This window comes from Gekko japonicus, unplaced genomic scaffold (genome assembly GCF_001447785.1).
Source record: "Gekko japonicus isolate JY-2015 unplaced genomic scaffold, Gekko_japonicus_V1.1 scaffold1291, whole genome shotgun sequence".
Taxonomy (NCBI): Eukaryota; Metazoa; Chordata; class Lepidosauria; order Squamata; family Gekkonidae; genus Gekko; species Gekko japonicus.
Genome location: NW_015172043.1, coordinates 440783 through 464104, shown reverse-complemented (window position 1 = coordinate 464104; position 23322 = coordinate 440783). Strand labels below are relative to the sequence as shown.

The 23322-nt window shown below is 43.7% G+C and overlaps 1 protein-coding gene across 1 annotated transcript in view; it reads right to left on the bottom strand.

The window, feature by feature from the left end:
* Positions 1-23322, bottom strand: part of GUCY2C (guanylate cyclase 2C) — a 99889-nt gene that overhangs the window by 38717 nt on the left and 37850 nt on the right. Inside the window, 3 exon segments of the mRNA XM_015420687.1 lie at positions 15010-15096; positions 17328-17432; positions 19630-19701. Coding sequence (XP_015276173.1) covers positions 15010-15096; positions 17328-17432; positions 19630-19701 — 264 coding nt within the window.

Genomic DNA, 23322 nt, shown 5'->3' with positions numbered 1-23322 from the left:
AATTCTCTATCATTGAAATGCAAATATTACTACTATGCAAGCTCATTATACATTTCCCATACTGCTGACAAAATTACCCATCCCAGCTGTTCCCATCCGAACCCCACCCAATCACTTCTTTGTGTCCACAAATCCTTTATTTACCACAGAATAGCTAGCCTTTGCATCCAATCCTTTTCAATTATCTTCCTCTCAAAAGTCACAATTAGAACCTTTTCTTATTGCTTTCAGTCTAACAAAATGGGGAATATTTCTTTTTTCTCTGACCTCTTTCCTCGTACTTCATTCCACTTCCACAATAGGCAGCATGCTACACAATGTTCCTCTAACAGTGCAATCCTATGCAGAGTTACTGTAGTCTATGCCCATTGATTTACCTTAGTTTAAGAAAAGTAAAGGTAGTGCAAAAAATTATATGTTAGTGCATCAGTGCAGTCCTATTCAGAGTTAACTCCAGACTAATTCCTTGATTTCAATGGGCTTAGACTGGAGTAACTCTGCAAAGGACTGTACTGCAAGCGTTTTTGTGGATGCAGCTCTTGCTGCTGTCCAAGTGACTGACTAGGCAGAGCTACACTGCAAACATATATCAATGTGCAAACATATATCAATGGAACATGAGTTCCATTCAAAAAAATCCTAGGAATTGTAGTGAGGGTGTTAAGAATTTTTTAAAAGGATATCTCTAATATCCTCACAAAACTAAAGTTCCCAGGTTTCCCTGGAGAGACCGAATTACTACTTAAACCAACAAGTCTGCAGTTTTTAATGTAGGTAGGGTTCCCAACTTCCTAGTGGAACCTGGAGTTTTTCTGGAATTACGACTGATCTCCAGACTACAGTTCTCCTGGAGAAAACGGCTACTTTGGAGGGTAGATTCTATGGAATTATACTCTGCTGAATGTTGGAGGAGAAGGCCTTGGTGCTGTCTCTTGGGTCATAGTCACACAGTCATTTTGATCAGGTTTCACAACTGTTCCCTATCGCATTTAAAAGCGCTGATCAGACAGCCAGTTCTGTCTCCTGTATCGAAGCGGACTCATCCCTGTAATCCTCCCAGTTTTCTAGTGCATTTTCTGACACTGGAAAAATCAAGTACTTTCCTACTACTTGCACTGTGAATCCACAGTTTCTCCTATCTGGACAGTCATCTCTTGCTATGAATATGATCAGGTCATTTGTATGTCCTTCTTGCGGTAGTTCCCCCCCCCCCCCAGCTTTCACCGTTGTGCGCATGACCAATCCTGCACTGAATATAATAAATGCATGAATGTTCAAGCGCACATAAAACAGCGCTCGGTTACACGTCGGTAGTTCATTTTGTTCACTGTTAGGGGAGAAACCACTGCATTCAAGTGGGGAGCCATGATATGTGCATGGGCACGTATGTGCACGTGTGCATATGCACATGTGTATATGAGCATGCACAAATAACTTTTTTTTAAAAAAAAAAATGTGCTGCCACCACTTGGGCGACGTGGCTGTCTGGACAGTGCCTGGAGCCTTGTCTCGCAATGCAAGCGGTTGGGCAAGGGATGTGTGGTCATCTGAACCCGCGAAAAATTATCCCCGATCAAATTTACAGCGGAAACAAATTGTGGTAAGCTTGCCGTGTGACCACAACCTTAGACTCAGCCTCCAAAGGGGGTGGGTTACAAGAGAGTCAGGTAGATAGATAGGCAAACTGGGTTTTCTTCCTGTTTGCTCTTCTGCCTCCGTCCCTTTTATGTGCAGACTGATACCTCTCAGGGAAACTGCCTTCCTTCCTTCTTTTTTTAAAAAACAATTTTTATTTAGGATATCATCACTCAAAATCAACATTTATGATACATTTTTATCCTACCCTCCTCCATTTCCCCCTCCCCTGCATGGCTTCCCACAGTGCTACAACCTCCTGCAAAATTCTTAAATTCCTTCTTCCTTCCCTTTATCATTATAAGTTCAATAGGTAACTAATCTCTTCTTAGGCCCCTGCCACACGGTAGGGGAAAAGCCTCTAAAAGCGCGGCTTTTAAAAGCCGCGCCAAAGTTGAGACGCCGCGGCGGGATCCCACGGATCCCCTGGCCGCGGCGCCGTTTCTCCCTGGCGCGATCAGATGCCGGGGAGAAACCAGGGCCCTGACAGGGAGCCTGCCGAACTGCGCATTCTCCGACATGTCAGAGCATGCGCCGTTCGGCTAGGAGCCGGGGATGCGCCGGCGCAAAGACGCGCCGGCGATCCGACGGCCCGGCTTGCGGCGCGTCATCCGGATGAACCACCTCGGTAGGTGGTTCACTTTTGACGCGCCGCAGCCGGGGAAAGGGCCAGATCAGAGACGGGAGCGCCACGCCAGCCAGATGTGTGGGATCGCGCCCGTTTGCTCCGTCTCCAATCTGGCCCACTCCCGGCCCAAAACGCCTCATGTGAACGGGGCCATATATATCTATTTCTTATTCCATATTGTTAAACTTTAACACTCAATAATTATTAAAGCAAAATAAGTTGTCTCTTACATCCCAATTCTTCTCTAAATAGTCTTTTAAATCTTTCCAATCTGCTAAAAAGTCTTCTGCTTCCATATTGTTAAGTTTTCTTGTCATCTTGTCCATTTCAACCATAAAAAGTAATTTTTTAATCCAATCTCCAATCTCCAGGATTTTATCTAGCTTCCAATTTTGAGCATATGTCATTCTGGCAGTTGTAATCATATACCACATCAGTGTCCTTTTTGCCTCATTGACCTCTTCCATTTTTAGTCCCAAAAGTAATATTTCTGGTTCTTTCTTAAATTTACATTTCACAATTTTTCCCATTTCTGCATGAATCGCAACCCAATTTTTTTTTGCTTTTTCACGTCCACCACATATGATAAAACGAGCCCTCAACCTTTTTGTACTTCCAACATTTGTTTGACATATTAGTATTCATATTAGCAATCTTTTTTGGTGTCATATACCATCTATACATCATCTTATAACAATTTTCTTTTAAGTTATTACATGTTGATATTTTCAGTGCATTTTTCCATAAATGCCTGCCTTCCTTCTGTTCCCACTTCTTCTCCTCTCTCACACCAGGGCCATAGCCAGGATTTTGTAGCTTGTGGGGCAAAAGTTTTTTTGGTGGGGCTGCCATTATTTGCCATTATTTTTCTGTCACTATATAACTGTACTTTTAACTAATAATAAAGACAACAGAGGACACAGAGCTACCTCTGTGGAGGCTGAGGCCCTGGACTTCAAATTCTCCCTCTCTTAGGGTGTGGTCACATGGCAAGCTTACTGTGATTTGTTCCTGTTGTAGATTTGATCGGGGATATTTTTTAGCGGGTTCAGATGATCACACATCCCTTGCCCAACCACTTGCATTGCGAGACAAGACTCCAGGCACTGTCCAAACAGCTGTGCCACCCAAGTAGTGGCGCAGCACAATTTTTAAAAAAAGAATTATTTGTGCATGCGCACATGCGCATGCACAAATCATGGCTTTCCACTTGGATGCAGCGGTTTCCCCCAAAGAGTGAACAAAATGAACTATCAACGTGTAACCAAGCACTGTTTTATGTGCGCTTGAGCATTCATGCATTTAATATATTCAGCGTGGGTGGAATGGGTCATGCACACAATGGTGAAAGCTGGGGGGGGGGGGACTACCGCAAGAAGGACATACAGATGACCTAATCACATTCATAGCAAGAGATGGCTGTCCAGATAGGAGAAATTGCGAATTCCCAGCACAAATAGTAGGAAAGTACTTGATTTACCCAGTGTTGGAAAATGCACTAGAAAATCAGGAGGATTGCGGGAGTGAGTCTGCTCCGATACGGGAGACAGAATCGGCTGTCTGATCAGCCCTTTTAAATGTGTTACAAAACAGTTGTGAAACCTGATCAAAATGACCGTGTGACCATGTCCTTACATTCAAAGAATCCATTTCCTAAAATTAATTTCTGAAATATCCACCATGGCTAGCATGCACATGCTCATCTCAGTCAGCTTTTGGAAGGAAAGACACTCAATTCTTCTGAGTTAATTTCCAGCTAATGAGTACTCTCTCCCCTCCCCTTTTATCTCTTCCTCTCTGATATTCTCTTTAAAAGGAATGAAACTGACCAGCAACAGCTGGGGAGAACTTGGGGGGTGTTGCACCCTTCCAAAAACTGGCAGTTTCCTTTGCTTCTGCCTGAGTTTTCTTCTGAGGTCCCCCGAACACCTGATGTCTTTTTCCCTTTCTAAAATAAATACAGAAACCTAGAGCATGGCTTTCTCTTTTTTTTCCTCCCCCCCCTCCAAATCTAGCCCCATTTCTCACAGCCAAAGCCCCAGCTGCAGCCTGCAGCCAAATCCAGCCATTCTTCCTTACAAGCAACTGTAATTTCTTTTTCTGTTTTTTTTTTTAAAAAAAATTTGCTTCTTCTTTTCAAAATCTCTGAAAGCTGTGAGTTCATCCAAGGGAAAGGACCTTGGTTTAAGGGAAGTGAAAGCTGTTAAGAAAATTGTATGTCAGTGGGCCAGAGAAGAGGAACAGCAGCAAAACCACCACACATTGAGATGGAAATTAAAGTTGCAGTGGGGTATTTGAACTTGAACTTACTTGTTGCATTCTCTTGGTTTTCCTGACACACCCTCTCTGCTATTGAGAAGGCTAAATTAGCATCAATTGCACCATCAACCCACACACAAAAGAAATTTGAAACAGGAGCTGGTTTGAGACAAAGTCATCTTCTAGATTAAACAAGGAAGAATCTTTGATATTCTGAAAGACTCAGGTCATAAAGTAAAGCCACTTGCACATGCCTTGGTGGAAATGGACAAGTGTACTCTATCAGAGTCTCCACAACAGAAGCTTAAAGCACTTTGCAATGCAAAAGCAAATTTTCCACAATCAGAATGCTGTTTAATCTGCAGAAGTATCTGTTCTCTGAAAGAGAGGTTCAAAGGCAATCTAAACTTTGAACTGTGCAAACACTTTTCTTTGTCTTGATCATCTTGCATTAGGTGCTTGATGGTGTTTCCTGGCAACACTACTCGGCACTGATACAAGTGTGGGGCAATCAGGTAGTTGACACACCTTGCCTGCAGAAATGCATGCCACCTCCTGGTTCCAACTTTAGCATACATCCTGACACTTAATTGAAAGACTGACTTTTGGCAACAGGTGCTATGCCATGCTACTGTGTCCAGAGCCTGGGAACAGAAAGGCTATATGTTGTAGTTATAAAGCTCGTAGTTATAGCTGCATTCAGAAGTGTCTCTGTCCTCATTAAGAACTTCTGTAAACAATCTGCCACAAATGAAATGTACCATATACTAACAATACGAAAAAGAAATATAACTGTCCCATGCATGCAAGAGCTTAGATTTAATAGTCCGCAGTGACAACATTGGTCATGAAATTTATAAAATGTTAACAGGCCACTGCACAGAAATGACCCTGAGATACTTTATAACAAGTTCAGTTTGGGTGGTGAAAAGTGCCATTAAATTGCAGCTAGCTTATGGCAACCCCAAAGGGTTTCCAAGGCAAGAGATGTTCAGAGGTGGTTTGCCATTGCCTGTCTCTGCATAGCAACCCTGGACTTCTTTGGTGGTCTTCCCACCTGCCTCCCCACATAGCAGGCTCAGGGCAGCTTCCAAACAATTCGATTTGCACACAATGCAGATTTACAATTAAAATTTAAAACACATAAATCAGTTAAGAGTAAAGCATGTAAAAAATCTAATACTGGATATACAATATGCCTCAAGAAATGATGTTAATACCAGCAATGCAGACTCTGCAGTCCCTGGAGGGGAGGCCATATCAGGTGGATGCTCACTGCCTCAACTGAAAGCCTGGTGGAAGAGCTCCGTTGCAATGCTCCCTCTAAGCTCTGGAGTGTTGTGAGCAAAAATTCTACTTTGTGAGCTACTGGCATGAAAGTTGTGAGTGAGCGATTTGGCTACTGCATAAATTAGTTTGCTCTGGAGCCATCCTTCCTGAGCTGAGACAAAAATGTGTGAGCCGGAGGCTAAAAAACTGTGAGCTAGCTCACACTGACTCACCTTAGAGGGAACACTAGTCATCATCTTTTATTGTTTTAGCAGACATGAGAAGCAAAGACTGACAGGTAGAATGGTGAGGTTGCAGCCTGGAGAATGAGTGTTAACCTTTAAAAACACTGATAAATCATAGTTGTGACTGGTCCCATGACCTCTCTGGTTCTTTTCATAGCTTCTGCAGTAGGGCAAAAGTGCAGTCCTGTTCACTACGGCAGGAGGGGGAGGAGAAGAGAAGAAGATGATATTGGATTTATACCCCGCCCTTCACTACCCAAAGGTGTCTCAGAGCAGCTTACAAACTCCTTTCCCTTCCCCTCCCCACAACAAACACCCTGTGAGGTAGGTGGGGCTGAGAGAGCTCTTGACAGAAACTGCTCTTTTTCAAGAACAGCTCTTATGGCTTGCCCAAGGCCATCCAGCCAGGTGCAAGTGGAGGAGTGGGGAATCAAACCCGGTTCTCCCAGATTAGAGTCTGGGCACTTAACCACTACACCAAACTGGCTCTAAAGAAGTAGGGGGAAGGACTGGTGTTAGCAGGCACTACTACCTCATCTCCAGCTATTAGTGCATTTGAAGATAAGTGCTCATTCTCAAAGTTGCAACATGGCCACTCGGAGTTTGGCTCCAATGTTTGCTAAAATAATAAAACAATAATATGGTGGTTTAAAAATACAAATAACTTTCAGCATATACGCTAGTTAAATTGGATCTTCTAGACCAGTGTTTCCTAACCTTTTTGGCATGCTGACTCAGAAGCCCAAGTTTACTTGGTATGGTAACTCACTTGCGGGGAAAACAATTCACAAAACAATCAAACTACCAAAAAAAACTTTCAAAGACTTCACAACTCACTTTTGGGTTGGGACCCAGAGACTGGGAAATACTAAGCATGATCACTCTTTGTCACTGCTGGCATAGGAAACAAGCAAATGACTCATGATCATGCATCTTCAAAGACTGAACAGACACAGATGCTTCCCCAGGTGTACAATGGAAAATTCCAGCAAAATCAAGCTGCAGGTGCCCTTAGGGCTTTAGGTTCTGAAGGTTCCTCAGCAAAGGCCTAAGAAGTGCTTTTTTAGCAGTTTTGTCAGTAGCTGTCGGACAGCGCTGGCTCTTCAGCTTTGAAACGGAGATGAGCAAGGGAACCTTTACCTTTTACAGTAGCTGTACATGTCTCAATTTTTTTCTGTAACCAAGATGTAATCAAGGTATTTACAGATACAGAAAGACCCTGAGAAATACTGAAACACCAGAAGAAAACTGGTTGTAATGAAACAGTCTCTATGGAAATTGATCAATATGGGTAGCCATGTTAGTCTGTCTGTAGCAGTAGAAAAGAGCAAGAGTCCAATAGCACCTTAGACTAATAAAATCTGTTGAAAGGTATGAGCTTTCGTGAGTCATTGCTCACTTCTTCAGATATAGCTAGAATGTGAGTCCATCTGTCATATCTTGGAGAATGGAGTTATTTCAGATGCTGAATGACAATAGCAGGCAAATGACAATAGCAGCACTATTTGATTAGGTGTGATATGCAGAGGGCTAGCAGGCATGGAGAAATAGGCATTGGTAATGAGACAGGAAACTTAGGTCTTGATTCAGTCCAGGAGGATGCATTGTCTTGAGCTTCATTATCAGATGCATTTCAGCAGTCTCTCTTTCTAATCTCCCTTTGAAATTCTGAAAGGTGGGACAGTTTGGTGTTCCCAACAGCCACAGATATTTTCTGTTAACTTGATATACTGTTTAATTTGCAACATAATCTATAATTCCAAGGGGTTACCATTATAATGATCCAAAACATAAGATTTTGCACTGTGTTTTCCTGGAGCTACTAAGCTTCTATGCCACATATCTCTGCTCCCCATATACCTAAGTAAAACTGTGTGTTTCTTGCTATCATAATTAACAATTAAGTATTGAGAGAGCCTCTCGACATACTGAACCCAAACCCTCTAATCATAATTCCATGGATGGCTACTCCATGTCTGATTAGCAGCTGGGCTTCTAGTGTGAATAAGTGGATGATGATGCCTATTATTTTTTGCATCAGTGCCACATATAGCAAAATATTGAAATATAATTGGGCTTCATTTTGTTCAAAAGTAACAAAAGCCTCAGGCTGACATTCATTTTAAAAACTGAGAAAAATCTCAGTAAAATGGAATTGTCCCTTGGTCACTAGATGGCAACAAGATGAAATATATTATACAGGCTCTAGTCTAGCCTTTGCTCTGTTCTCTATGTGCAGGAAATTTTTTGTATGGAAGAACATTCTTTTATGTTATTATTTATAAATGTGTATCCTCCCTGTCAACAAATGCTCTCAAGATGGTTTATGATAAGACAATTTAAACAAATCATATAAAACCATAAAATTACAAAGTAGCACACAAACTCAACAGCAGCCACTGTAAAACATTAAAACAGCAGCCACCACCAAGATCCTGAATTAGTGCTAAAAATTAGATAAAATCAGCTCATCCCAAAGTTCAATGGATGAGATTTTAGTAGATTTGTAAAACGCAGGAGGAAAGAAGCCTAGTGTACATATTGCAGGACTCACAGGGTTGCCAGCAGGAGACTAGAGGGGCACGGATATTGGGGGTGGTTGTTGGCAATGGCATGATGTCACTTCTGGGGGAAACCTGGGGGCAACTTCATGCCTCTCTAGGAATTGCCAGAAACTCTGGGTCAACCTACACATTCATGTTTTTAAACAGTTTGTGCAGACACACAACAGCTGCAAGGACAGGCTTTTTAAAGATGAGAGCTGAAACACACTCGGAATGTCACTATGGGGAGATGAAGGGCTTCTGCCTTCCCCCACAAGTCATTTGCCCATGAAGAAATAGTGCTAGAGGAAGTGATTCCCCTTGTTTTTGCTGCTCCACATGAAGTATTCTGTAAGAACATGAACATGTAGTTTGGGCCTTTATGTTAAAACCACAGAGGTTTTGCGATTGGGTTTTCCAGAAATGAGGTCAGACTAGGGTTGCCAAGTCCCCCCGGGGGGCAGATTTCCCCCCGCTTTGGAGGCCCGATTTCCGCCCCTGCGGAATCGGGCCCCGGGGGAAACCCCACCCCCGCACGCACGCCGCCCGGATGTGACGTCATGACGCCGGGCACGCTGGGGGCGGGGCCACAGCTATTTGAGGGGGAAACATAGAGTTTTCCCCTCAAATGGCTGTGGCCCCGCCCCCAGCGTGCCCGGCGTCATGACGTCACATCCAGGCGGCGCGCATGCACTCAAGACGCCAGGCAGGAGCCCCCTGCCACCAGGTAAAAAAAAATTGGCAACCCTAGGTCAGACGGGACTTCAGGACAGGGATTTCAGTGGGGTACAATGCTACAGACTCTACCCTGCAGACTCTTCCCCTCCATTTTCTTCAGTCTGGAGATGAGCTATAATTCCAGGGGGTCACCAGGTCCCACCTGGAGGCTGGCATCCCTACAGTAACCAAAGCTATTAAGTACTGAGTTGAGGCAGCTCTTTCATAATAACATGCTTCTTTATTGAACTTTTGAACCAAAGACACAGGCTCAACAGGAACCAATTTATACTTGTAAAAACCACACCCACCTTAAGCAATGACCAATACCAGGTAGGCAGCTAGGATCCTTCATTTGCATGAACCATATACAATATAAATATTGACAGTGCAGCTATCGGATTATAAGAAACAAATATGATTGGCTGTAACTGGCAATACAACCAATAGTCTTGAAGGCCTTTAGAGCCTTCGCTCAGACCCAAGCTCCACCAGTACATAACAAAAGCAGGGTACAATGGCACCAATACTTCACGTGACTTCAGCACTATACTTCTGCTAATGCAGTCTAAAATCACATTAGCTCTTTTTTACCACCACATCACACTGCTAGCTCATATCCAAATCCTTTTTATAGGTGGCATTACACAGCCAGGTTCCACCCATCTGATATTTATATAACTACACTTGTCCCTATTAAACTTCATTTTATTTGCCTGGGCCCAACTCTCCATCTTCTCCAAGGCCAGATGGATCCCCTGAGGTATTAACTACCCCAAACAGTTCAGTATCATCTGCAAACCTGATGAACACAATCTGAACTCACCATTTAAGTCATTTATTAAGATGTTAAACAGCACGGGGCCAAAACAGCACTTGCCCTAAAGCATCCCCTTTGTCACCTCCCTTCAGGTTGATGGGGAGCCAACCTTTCAGTACAGTCTACCAACCAGGCCTTAATCCACCTAACAGTAATGGGGTCTAGTCCATATCTCCCCAACTTCCCAAGAACGTCGTGGATTACCATGTGAAAAGCTTTACTAAAATCCAAACAGAGCACATCCACAGCATTCCTCTGATCCACCAAACTAGTAACTGTCGACAAAAGAGATCAGATCGGTCTGACATGACTTATTCCTAAGAAATCAGTGTTGAGATTTAACAATCACACTGTGTCTCTCCCAATGTTCACAAACACATCCTTTAATAATCTGTTATAAAATCTTTTCTGGAATCATTATCAAACTAAACAGCGGACAAATTCTTGGATCATCTTTTTTCTCTTTCTTAAGAGTAGGCACAACATCAGCGTTTTTCCAGTCCCCCAGTATCTTCCCCATCCTCCAAGATTTTTCAAAAATTAAAGAGAAAAGTTTGGAGATGACATCCACTGACACCCTCAGCACCCTTGGATGCAATTCATCCGTTCCTGAGGACTTGTATAGATTTAAAGCAACCATGTGTTCCCAGACCATATCCCTACTAAATCAAAATCTCTCTTTATTATCCCCACTCTCTCCTCCCTGTTGGGAGTTTTCTCCAGGAATGGCTGCAGTTAGTTACTACTTTCACTTGGTAAGAGGCATTCCGAGCTACAGCTATCCAGTCATTGGCATTTTCCAAATTGCACTAATGTTCCATTTTCATTCCCCTATGTTACTGGGTTTTTTTCCCTTGTATCCAGACAACTTTGTTAACATCCCTGTGCTGTCCCAGGTTTTCCTCATTTCCCCTTCATACTTTCCTAAACTAGTTTTCCCCATACTCCCCCCCCCCATTGTGGAATGAATTTACAAGATAGCATCTTTCTCAGAATCTGAACATCTTTTCCACCTTGTGGAATGCTGCCCAAACCCACCCAAAAAGGGCAGGTTTGGGCGGCGAGCATTTTTTAAACTTGCATGCCAGTGTTTCAGCATTTCAGTGCTGAAGGGCACCTGCGCTGAAACAAATGGTCAGTCTCACTAAGAGGTGCAACACCAGCAGCCAAGAGCAAATTGTAGCATGTCCCTACGCACCATTTTCAAATACATTTTGCAGTGCATGCAGCTAGCCTAAAAATATGCAGTTGAAGGAAACAAGTTGTTGTGAGCTGCGTACCTGATACAACTCAGGTAAAGGAATTCAAAATCTGGAGGGGGAGCCAATGAGAGAGAACACTCAAACATGGGGAAAGAGGCAACCAATAAGGGATGAGACACGTACACCAGGTACAACTCTCAGATTTGGTGTGGTGGGTGGGGAATGCACTTATAAGAAGATTTCTCAGCCCCCTTGAGGCTGCTGAAGTACTGCAATGCTTCAGCAAATGCACAAAAGAGGGGAGGGAGACATAAAACCAGTCCCCAATTTGAATGTGAACAGATGGAACACTGATGTGGGGAAACAAAGAGAACATGCAAATGTGTAATAATCACACTGCTGGCACAATCATCAGAACCGTCACAACACCAACAAAAACCCAGAAGGCAGCTGCAGTCTGGAAAACACCATCCAAGAGCAAATCCAGGTCCAGAGGCTCCCCCAGACTGTGAACCTGATTCTTCAGGGAGAGTACAAACTTCACAGATAAGCAGAACCACTTGTATGGATTAAGTCTATTTGTTCACCTGCATTCAACTAATAATTGATTCTGAGCACTAATTAATCAAGTCCACAGTCTACTTAGGATCCTATTAAAAGAAGGTAGAACTACCACATCCAGATCTCCTTACTTCCCAGCCATTTCATGGTGTAGACATCAAATAACATAGGAGAAAGAATACAGCCTTGTGGGACCTAGGGAAGAGCAGGAGTCCCTTGTGCCACGTATGCAGGAAGGACTGGAACCACAGCACCACTTCTCAGTTCCATCCAGAGAATCAGTCCAGAAGGATAGCACGGTCAATGGTATCAAAATCTGCTGACAGATCCATTCACTAAGAAAATCAAGGTTGTTCTACTGCTAAAACTTAAGAACATAAGAACATAAGAGATGCCAATGTTGGATCAGGCCAAAGGCCCATCCAGTCCAACACTCTGTATCACACAGTGGCCAGAAACACCAGTGCCATCAGGAGGTCCACCAGTGGGGCCAGGACATTAGAAGCCCTCCCACTGTTGACCCCCCCCCCCAAGCACCAAGATGACAGAGCATCACTTGCCCCAGAGTCCCTATCTATACCTTGTGGCTAATAGCCACTGATGGACCTCTGCTCCATATGCTTATCGAAATTCCCTTTTGAGATCCATAAAGGGATCTTGATAATCCATTATTTTAACCTTCATCTAAAAGTTTGTACTTGCATGAATTTCCATTCTTGGTATTTCTGTGACTTACAGGTGGGTCCTCATGTTTGTCAACACCTATAGGAGAAGCTTCCAGCAAATCCCAGACCTGTACTGTCTAGGTACCACTTGACAGGTCACTTGCATCACTGTTAGTAGAATGTGGTGGTCCTGTGATAGAATTCTAGGTTTGCCTCCTCCTTTCATCCTCCTTTTCTACTCTAGTGATGCCCCAAAGCCTGTGGGAAGTCTTGCTAGGCTTGTTCTGACAGAGTCAGCTTGTCTCTCCCATGCCCGAGTATTTTTCTAGTGAACTTTCATTCCCACCCCACCCATACTCTTAGTAATAAGGAGAACAACAGGGATCCACTGTGGAGCCAACTGAGAACAGCTTTAGCTGGAGGCACATTCCTGTCTGTCTCAGCCAGCAGGATACTGTGCCATTAAAACAGCCACAGCAGCAACAGTAGTTGCAATACCATAGATGCACATGCAGGCTTCACTGTGAAATGGTTCAGCCCAGACACAGCTTTACCATTTCAGAGAGAATTAGGCCAGAAAGAAATGGTCTACTGGGAATTAAGGAATGGCGATCAGAAGAATCCGATGTAACACAGGATACATATGTGTACAAGGAAAAGGCATATGAGGCAAGACCCGCCTACTCTGCCCACTGGCCCCATCCCACCCCTTCAGTATCACAATAGAAACAGCCTTGGAGCATACAAATAGCAGAGTGCTGTACAGTCATGTTAGATGCATGTAGTAGGTAGGACAGTGCGAGAACACACAGTGCCACTCCCCCATATGAATGTTAACTGTATGCTCACATAATGTAATGTAATTTACATAAAGTCCTCAGGAAACTGAAAGGTGCATGGAGAGGCGCTTAAAACTAAACGTTTGTTTCCAATCTTGCTGTTTATTCTTTTTAATCCTGTTCAAAGTTTTAAAAAATCACTTTTATCTCTAGTTCCCAACTGCAATTTATGTACAGACTGAATTTTGGCCCACCTTAGTTGTAAAACTTCTAATGAAAAGGGGTTGATTTTTAATCTCCATTTGTAAAATAAAGCTCAAAACTTAACTATGGCATTTTCCAGACTGCAGCTGCCTTCTGGGTTTTCATTGGTGTTGTGGCAGTTCCAATGAGTGTGCTATCAGTGCAATCATTACACACATGTTTTCTTGGGTTTTCCCCCATCAGTGTTCCAACTGTTCACGTTCACATTGTGGATTGGTTTCTCCCTTTTTCTGTTATTTTCCGTTGCGCATGCACTGAAGCATTGCAGGGCTTCAGCAGCCTCAAGGGTGCTGAGAAATCCCCTTATGAGTACATTCCTTACCCCACCACACCAAACCTCAAAGTCATACCTGGTGTACGTGTCTCATCTCTTACTGGTTGCTTCTTTTCCTGCATTTCAGCATTCTCTCTCATTGGCTCCCCCTCCAAATTTTGAATTCTCTCTCACTGGCTCCCCCTCCAAATTTTGAATTCCTTTACCTGACTTGCATCAGGTGCACAGCTCACAAAAGCTTATTTCCTTCGATTGCATGCTTTTAGGCTTGCTGCATGCACCGCAAAATGTATTTGAATATGTTGCCCAGGGACATGCTAGAATTTGCTCTTGAGTTTGAATGAAGGAATGGTAAGGAAGGCAATGATTGGCAGTTGGTGTCGGGCCTCCCAATGGGACTGACGGTATGTTTCAGTTCAGCCAGCCTCCAGCACTCCAACACTGGCATGCAAATTGTAAAAGATGCTCACTGCCCAAACCCGCCCTTTCTGGGTGGGTTTGGGCAGCAATCCATGAGGAGGGAAAAAATGTTCAGATTCTAAGCAAGAGGCTATCTTGCAAATTCATTCCACAATGGGAAAAAAAATACAGGAAAAATTATTTTAGGAAAGAATAAGGGGGGAAACGAGGAAAAACTGGGACAGCACAGGGATGCTAATAGAGTTGTGTGGACAGAAGGGGAAAAACCCGGTAGCAATGTTCCCTCTGAGCTGTGGAGTCTTGTGAGCAAAATTTCTATGTTGTGAGCTACCGGCATTAAAGTTGTGAGCGAGTGATTAGGCTACTGCATGAATTAGTATGTTCTGGAGCCATCCTTCCTGAGCTAAGGCAAAAATGTGTGAGCCAGAGGCTCAAAAACCATGAGCCAGCTCACACTAACTCAGCTTAGAGGGAACACTGCCCGGTAGCATAGGGGAATGAAAATTGAACAATAGGGCAATCTGGAAAACGCCTAGCTGAAATGGCTCAGCTCTCCCCAGAATTCCAGATTTCCTATTTCATACTTATGACCAGAGAAGGTACTCACATATCCTTGTTGTTAGATAATTTAACAAAGTGTTATATCAACAATCACCTCTCATCCAGACAGTATAGCAAATGCAAGTGCATATTCTTCATTAATTGATTGCTGCTATTAATCTGCTTACCTTGGCAATGTCATACATGACAGAAATTTTAAATTCCCAGTCCATGAAGGTGACATCAGGGTAGGAAATTTTGTCATTTAAGACATCCTGAGATAGAAAGAAGATAAATAAATTGCTGTAAGAATCTTGGCTAAAGTTAACAGACCAGTTTAATGACCAAAAGGGCGCCCCTTAGTTTTATCTATGCAATAAATTTAGGTAGATTCAAGGAACAGAGAAAAAAGATCATCTTCAGGCAACAGTGGCAAGGCGACTGGTGCTTATCCATACAACCAAGGTTGCCTATAGGGCTGCCAACCTCCAGGTGGGGACTGGAGATCTCCTGGAATTTCAACTCATTTCCAGATGACAGGGATCAGTTCCCCTGGAGGAAATGGCTGCTTTATAGGGCAGACTCCGTGTCATCACATACTGCTGAGGTCCCTTGCCTCCCCAAGCCCTGCTCTCTCCAGGCTCCACTCCCAAATCTCCAGGAATTTCTCAACTTGGAACCGGCAACTCTACTCCATGCTGTGTAGGTAGCCCAGCTTTGTTTTTAATGGGAAATGCCCCCCCCCCCCCCCGGCTTCCACACAGCATTGGGATGCTCTTATGTATCTTCCAGCTTTTCTCCAGCTTTCCTGTAATCTATCAAAACCTGCCTTACCATGACCTGTTAGGAAAGACTGTAGCAAAACCAGGCTTCCATATGGATGAAAAAGTCTGAAGCCGATTTCCCACAAGTGCTGCTCTGCGCTCGCTCCTCCCTTTTGCCCCGATGGTACGTGTCAATTTCACACAAGCTGCTGCACAGCCGAATTTTGCCCCGCAGTTTCATGCAATTTCCCCCGCGTCTACTCAATCCTCAAAAAACAGGATTGAGACGACGCGGGGAAAATCACATGAAGCTGCGGGGCAAAATTCGGCTGTGCAGCAGCTTGTGTGAAATTGACACGTACCATCGGGGCAAAAGGGAAGAGCGAGCGTGGAGCAGCGCTTGTGGGAAATTGGTCTGAATCTTTTCTAGTTCTACCCACCTCAGCACCATTTCCGCTGCCTCAGTCCATTGCAGCAGCTATTTCCTCTCCCCTGCACCACAGGAGGGCTTTTCTTGTTTTTTAATTGATAATTGGCAAACCGTTATAGCATTATAAGATTATATAGCATTATAAGATTATAATCTATCAAGTCCCTTGAATTCTATGATTTCTTTTTTTTTTTTTTTTTAAGTAAGCCGCTAACCATTTTTGTTGCAGAGACGTCTTTCCCCTTATTATCTCTGAAGTCTGGGAAAAAACCTCTGGTGGTATGTGATAGGTGGTAAATGGCCACCACAAGAGACGGGCCAGGAAAAATATGGAGGTAACCCATCATGTGGTAGCTCTTGTTGCCACTGCACTGAAGAGGCAAGTGCAGCAACAAAGACAAAAATATATGGTATTATTGCCATGAGAAAGGTACTTTTAAGCCTCTCTTAGCCATTTTCACAATTAAAAACAGTTCCAGGAGAGTGGTATTTGCATAGCTGTGAAAATGCATGTCTCCTGACACCAGTGCACATTCATTTTCACAATGGGCTGATGCTCTGTCATCTTGGTGCTTGGGGGGGTCAACAGTGGGAGGGCTTCTAATGTCCTGGCCCCACTGGTGGACCTCCTGATGGCACTGGTATTTCTGGCCACTGTGTGATACAGAGTGTTGGACTGGATGGGCCTTTGGCCTGATCCAACACTGGCATCTCTTATGTTCTTATGTTCTTAGTATTCTCCAAAGGCCATTTATGGTTAGACGGGGGCTTAAAAGACCCCTCCCCTCACAGTCCAGTCCCTATCCAAACTGGGCCTCCATAAACTTAGTTTAAAAATACACTGGGAGCAGTGTTCCCTCTAAGATGAGTTAGTGTGAGCTAGCTCACAGTTTATGAGACTCTGGCTCACACATTTTTGTCTTAGCTCAGGAAGGATGGCTCCAGAGCAAACTAATTATGCAGCAGCCAAATCGCTGGCTCACAACTTTAATGCCAGTAGCTCACAAAGTAGAATTTTTGCTCACAAGACTCCACAGCTTAGAAGGAACATTGACTGGGAGATCCATGAAACTAGCAAAATTATTTCAAATAATTTTCAGTGAGGTAGCATTAAGTTAGTGGGAGAAGGGAGCCCAGATTAAATTAATATAGGTCATTACCTTCAATTAAACCATGCCTAATGATATTGAAATCTGACATCATCTTTTGATGGCTAAAGGCAAAATTGGTTACCCTTCTTCCCTACCATCTTCAGGCATCATCAAAAGCTTGTCTCCATATAAACAGATTGGTGGGTCTTAAAGATAATTACCCGCAGTGATCCTCTCTCACAATATTCAATCACTCCATAAATCATACTATCCATTTTGACTGTTCCATAGAACTTAGTCAGGTTGTAATAGTCAATCTGAAGAAGCTACAAAAAAAACACAACGTATTTTAGAAAAAGAGAGATTAGAAAAAGAGAAAGACAGGAGGCTAAGCTTGAGAGAAACAGATGGGGCTGACTACACCACGAAGCTGAGACATTTGCCTTAGGCAGCAAATTTGGGTGGAGGTAGCAATCTCCCTTCCTCCACCTGTTAGCCTTCTCCTCCTCCTCTTCCCTACCACCTTACTGCCCCTATCACCTCCACCCCCTCTCCACTTGGAAGCTAGAGCATCTGACCCTCCTTGCCCACTCTTCTCTCCCTTAAAAAGATTGCAGCAAGCCACTCTTGCTTGCTTTCCTCCTTTCATGAGAGTTATACCATCATTCTGGTTGCCTAAGCAACCACAGTAATTGGCAGAGTGGTCATGGAAACCAAAATGATGGCCAAACTCATGCAATGGGGAGTGTGGGAAGGGGTGTCAAACATGTGGCCAGGGGGCCAGATCAGGCCCCCGGAGGGCTTCTATCAGGCCCACAATGGAACTGGCTGTCTTCTGCTTCTTCCAGTTCTGCTGCCACCGCGTCATCATAGGTTTGCAATTTACAGATACACACCTGAACAGCATACTCAAGATTGCAACAGCACAGACATTTTGATGCAATAATTCAGAGCAAGAGGTATCTGTTATCAGACACTGTTAAATAAACAAAATATTGCAAGGGTGCTAATGTTTTAAGCATGTTTTTATTTTAAGTAAAAAAAAAACCTTTGTGTTTGTGTCCTTTATAAAGTTTATATCTCTACTACCTGGCATTACCTTTTATGACACACATGGCCCGGCCCAACAACGTCTCATTTATGTCAGATCCGGCCCTCATAACAAATGGGTTCGACACGCCTGCCCCATAGGGCATGTGTGGCTTGGTTTTAAAGAGGGCTAGTAAAGCCAGGGGGAAGGAAGATGGCATGGCCCAGTCTCATCAGATCTCAGAAGCTAAGCAGGGTTGGTACTTAGAAGGGAGATTACCAAGGAAGACACTCCAGGAGAAGGCAACGGCAACCCAACTCTGCTTCTCACTGGCCTTGAAAACCCCCTGCTGGGGTTGCCGTAAGTCGATTGAGACACATGGTAGCAAGGAGGTGAGCAGGACTGGCTGCTGCAGCTCCTACATGGAGGCAGGGGGTGCAGGCTGAGGAGGCTAGCCTCAGGCAGCACAATAAATTGAGCCAACAATCGTTAATGTTTTCATCTTCATATGGGGATATCTGTTTGCTGTTCTGGGCAGGAAGTTATGGCCGAGCCACTGTTATCTAGGCTATTTCCACACAGTGAGGATTCTCCAATTTTATAGTTACGGCAAATGCAGAGGCATGTGGTTTGGCGACGGAACTCCCACAGAGGACGTTCTCTACAGTTAAGCAGTGAATTTTGGTCCCACTCCAGCCATCTTACAGCTTCCTGTCTACATTGCTTAACAGCCAATCTGGATAAAAACTGCCTGTACTTTTCCCCTTACAAAAAGAGGACACAGCGGGCTGGAGACTTCATCTGGTTAAAAATGAAAACCTGGGATTCAGAAGAATTAAAATTTGAAATGGAAATAGATGATAGACTTCTAATGTCATTGTGCTGTTTCGTATTAGCAAGTACCTTTTTTAAAAATGCCACTTGAAAGCACAGCAGTGGCATGACAGAAAAATAGTGGGAGACTGGCATCCATAAGGAGCTGATGGTGGGGAAATGGAACTGAAATGGCACCAGATGGCATGATAATGCACGTGGAGAGTGTCCTTTCTAAAAGAAAATCTGAATAAAGGCAGTTTTGGAAAGAGCATATTAAGGACACGGGAAACCTGGAAAGAGTAAAATTACAGCACAATGTCATGGGGAGGCTTGGGAGGAAAAGCTTCCATTTTAAGCTAAGACCTCCACATGGAAGCAGCCTTAGTGTCTTCTAGTTCAAGGAAGTCAAAAGGGAATAGCAATGACTGCAGAGACATTTCCTTATTATTTGCCCACTTGTGGGGTAGGGCAGGATATAAATCTCAATAAATAAATAAAAAGTATTGCATCTATAATACAATCTGGCAGATTCTAAAAGCTCATGAGAAAGAGAAATGAGATTTTGCAAAATAATGTTCAAACAAAAAAAGTATACAGGGAAAAAAGGCTCATGCATTTTATGCATTAGTTGCTACTGTTTATTTTAGTCAGCTGCTAGCTCTAGGTCAAACACATACCTTGTTGAGGTCTATTCTCTGTTTCTCTGAAAAATTTCCATCATTGTGTTTGAAATCCTTCAAGATTATCACCTAAAAGTCATCAGAAGAAAACAAGGAAATCAGCAGTAATCAACACAGAACATCATGATTTGTATTTTAGTAATATACAAGCAAGGGATCCTCAAGGACTTGCGGATAGCATCCTATTTATCCCTCCCCCACTATTTCCTCTTTCTCTTCCCTAGCAACCCCCATAGCATCTCCCCTTTTCCTGCTTCCTTCTTTCCTTTCCACCCACCAGCTGACCTTTATCTGACCCGTCTTCAGCTTTCCTTCCTTCTATCCCCCAGGCAGCTTCTCCCCAGGAAAACTCTTGCCAAGCTGTGTGATGACAGATGAGTTCGGGCAAGTTATGCAGTGGCAAATCTGCCACAACTTGAAGGGAGTTTCCCTGTATCCCATCCCTTCACTGTTTTCTCTTTCCTTCCTGATAGTAGCCCCCATACTTCACTTTTCCCTGCTTCCTTCTTCTCTTCACACCCACCAACAATCTACCTTTAATCTGCCCCAGTCTTCAGCTATATTGATTATTTATTTACTTCATTTGTATCTAACCTTTCTCCCCAGTGGTGATCTAAAACAGCTTACATCATTCTTCTCTCCTCCATTTTATCTTCACAACAACCTTGTGAAGTTGCACTGAAATTCAGGATTTTGAGAGTTGCCCTGTTGAAAGTGTGTGGGTAAGGATAGAGTGGGGGGGGAGAAGGGGAAGTTGTGGGGGTATGCTACAGACCTCCAAAACTAACCAGAGGAACTGGAAGATGCATTTGTACAACAGCTTGCTAAACTTTCACAGAGACAGGATGTAGTGGTTATGGGAGATTTCAACTATCCAGATATTTGCTGGAAATCTAACTCTGCTAGACATAGGGCATCCCGCAGATTCTTGAATAGTCTTGCAGACAACTTCATCTCTCAGAAGGTGGAGGTGGGAACCAGAGGATCTACTATCCTAGATTTAATCCTGACTAACAGGGAAGAACTGGTTGATGAAGTGAATGTTGTGGGATCCTTGGGGAATAGTGACCATGTCAGCTTGGAATATGACATAGAGAAGGATGTGAAACCAGGACATAGTAGGACTCGTATCCTGGACTTCAGGAAAGCTGATTTCAAAAAACTCAGAGAAATGTTAGGTAGGATCCCATGGCTGAAAATGCTGAGGGGGGAATCTGCACAGGAAGGATGGGTGATGCTGAAAAAGGAAGTGCTTAAGGCACAATTGCAAACTGTTCCGGTAAGAAAGAAAGGTGGGAGACGGGAAATGAAGCCGAGGTGGCTGAACAAGGAACTCTCTGAAGAGCTGAGACTAAAAAGGGAAATGTACAGGAAATGGAAGGAGGGTCAGATTACTGAGGGTGAGTACAAGAAGCAGGCTCGAATCTGTAGGGATGGTGTCAGAAAGGCTAAAGCGCAGATGGAGCTGAGGCTTGCGAGGGATGCTAAAAACAACAAGAAAAATTTCTATGCCTATGTTCAGAGCAAAAAGAAGAACAGGGATGGAGTAAACTCATTGCTAGGGGAAGACGGTGAAGCCTTAACAAGGGATGAAGACAAAGTGGAATTACTCAACTCTCACTTTGCGTCAGTCTTTAACCATAAGGCGAGCTGTATGCAAACTGAAGAATGCAGGGCATATGAAGGAAGGAGAAACTGCCAGTCCAGAGTAAGGAAGGAAATGGTTAGAGAGCATCTAGTTGCCTTAAATACTTTCAAATCTCCAGGGCCAGATGGCTTGCATTCCAGGGTGCTAAAAGAAATTGCAGATGTTATTTCAGAGCCTCTGGCTCTAATCTTTGCGATGTCCTGGAGTACTGTTGTTGTGCCAGAAGACTGGAAAAGAGCAAATGTTGTCTCGATCTTCAAGAAGGGAAAAAAGACAGACCTGGGAAATTACAGGCCTGTCAGCTTGACATCAATACCCGAGAAAATTCTAGAGCAGATTATTAAACACTCTGTCTGTGAGCACCTTGAACAGAATGAGTTAATTGGTAGTAGCCAACATGGGTTTATCAAGAATAACTCATGCCAGACCAACCTTATCTCCTTTTTTGACAGAGTTACCAAAATGGTTGACTCTGGCAATGCTGTGGATATAGTGTATCTAGATTTCAGTAAAGCATTTGACAAAGTTTCTCATGATATCCTTGAGGATAAGCTGGTTAAGTGTGGGCTGGATGCTGCAACCGTTGGATGGATTCATGGTTGGTTGAAAAATCGTACCCAATGAGTGCTCGTAAATGGCTCTGCATCTACGTGGAGGGAAGTCTCAAGTGGAGTGCCACAGGGCTCAGTCCTAGGCCTGGTGTTGTTCAGTGTTTTTATAAATGACCTGGAGGAAGACGTAGAGGGGATGCTTATAAAATTTGCAGATGACACGAAGCTAGGTGGGATTGCTAATTCTGAAGGAGACAGAGTCAGGATTCAAAATGACCTAGATAGGCTGGAACAGTGGGCTGAGACAAATAAAATGAATTTCAATAGAGATAAGTGTAAAGTCCTACACTTAGGTACAAAAAATCAAAGGCACAGATATAGAATGGGAGGGACTTGGCTTGACAGCAGCACATGTGAAAGGGATCTACGTAGGTGTTCTGGTTGATCACAAGCCAAACATGAGCCTGCAGTGCAATGTGGCTGTGAAGAAAGCTAATGCAATCTTAGGATGCATTAACAGAAGCATTGTGTCCAGATCACGGGAGGTGGTAGTTCCACTCTATTCTGCTATGGTCAGGCCTCACCTGGAGTACTGCGTTCAGTTTTGGGCACCACATTTTAGGAAGGATGTTGACAAGCTCGTGCGTGTCCAGAAGAGGGCAACCAGGATGGTGAGAAGGTTGGAATCCAAGTCTTATGCAGAAAGGCTGAAAGAGTTGGGTATGGTTAGCCTGGGAAAGGGAAGGCTTAGAGGGGACACGATTGCAGTCTTCAAGTATTTGAAGGGCTGTCATGTAGAAGATGGAGCAGATCTATTCTCTCTTGCCCCGGATTGCAAGACTAGATCTAATGGGTGGAAATTACAAGGGAGTCATTACTGGCTAAATATCAGGAGAAACTTCCTAACTGTAAGAGTCATTGAGCAGTAGAACAGTCTGCTTTGGGAGGTGGTGGATGCTCCTTTGCTGGATGTTTTCAAGCGGAGGCTGGATGACCATCTTTCAGGTATGTTGTAGGTATGTAGGGCTTTCTTTCAGCTATGCTCCTGCAGAGTTCAGGGGGTTGGACTAGATGACCTGAAGGGTCCCTTCCAATTCTAACATTCTATAATTCTTTGATTCTAAGTAGGTTATTTTGAGAGTGTGTGACTGGTCCAAAGTCACCCAGTGAGTTTCCACAGCAGAGTGGGGATTTAAACCCAGGTCTCCCAGATTCTAGTCTAAAACTATAACCACTACACCACGCCAGCTTTCATAGGGTGGCTGTTATTGAAAAGTAGCAATCAGCTAGGCCTGGGTGAGTCATGCAAGTCACATGATACCAAGTTACCTGTGGTTGCTGCCATGTCTCACACCAATGAGTCTTCAAAACTACCCTGGAAAGAGCCCTGACCCTTCTCCCTGCCTTTTTTGTTGTTGAAATATTCAAGGTCTATAGTGCAGCCTTATTAAAAAGATCACCCTACAGGGGGACAGCTGAAGGACTGGTAGT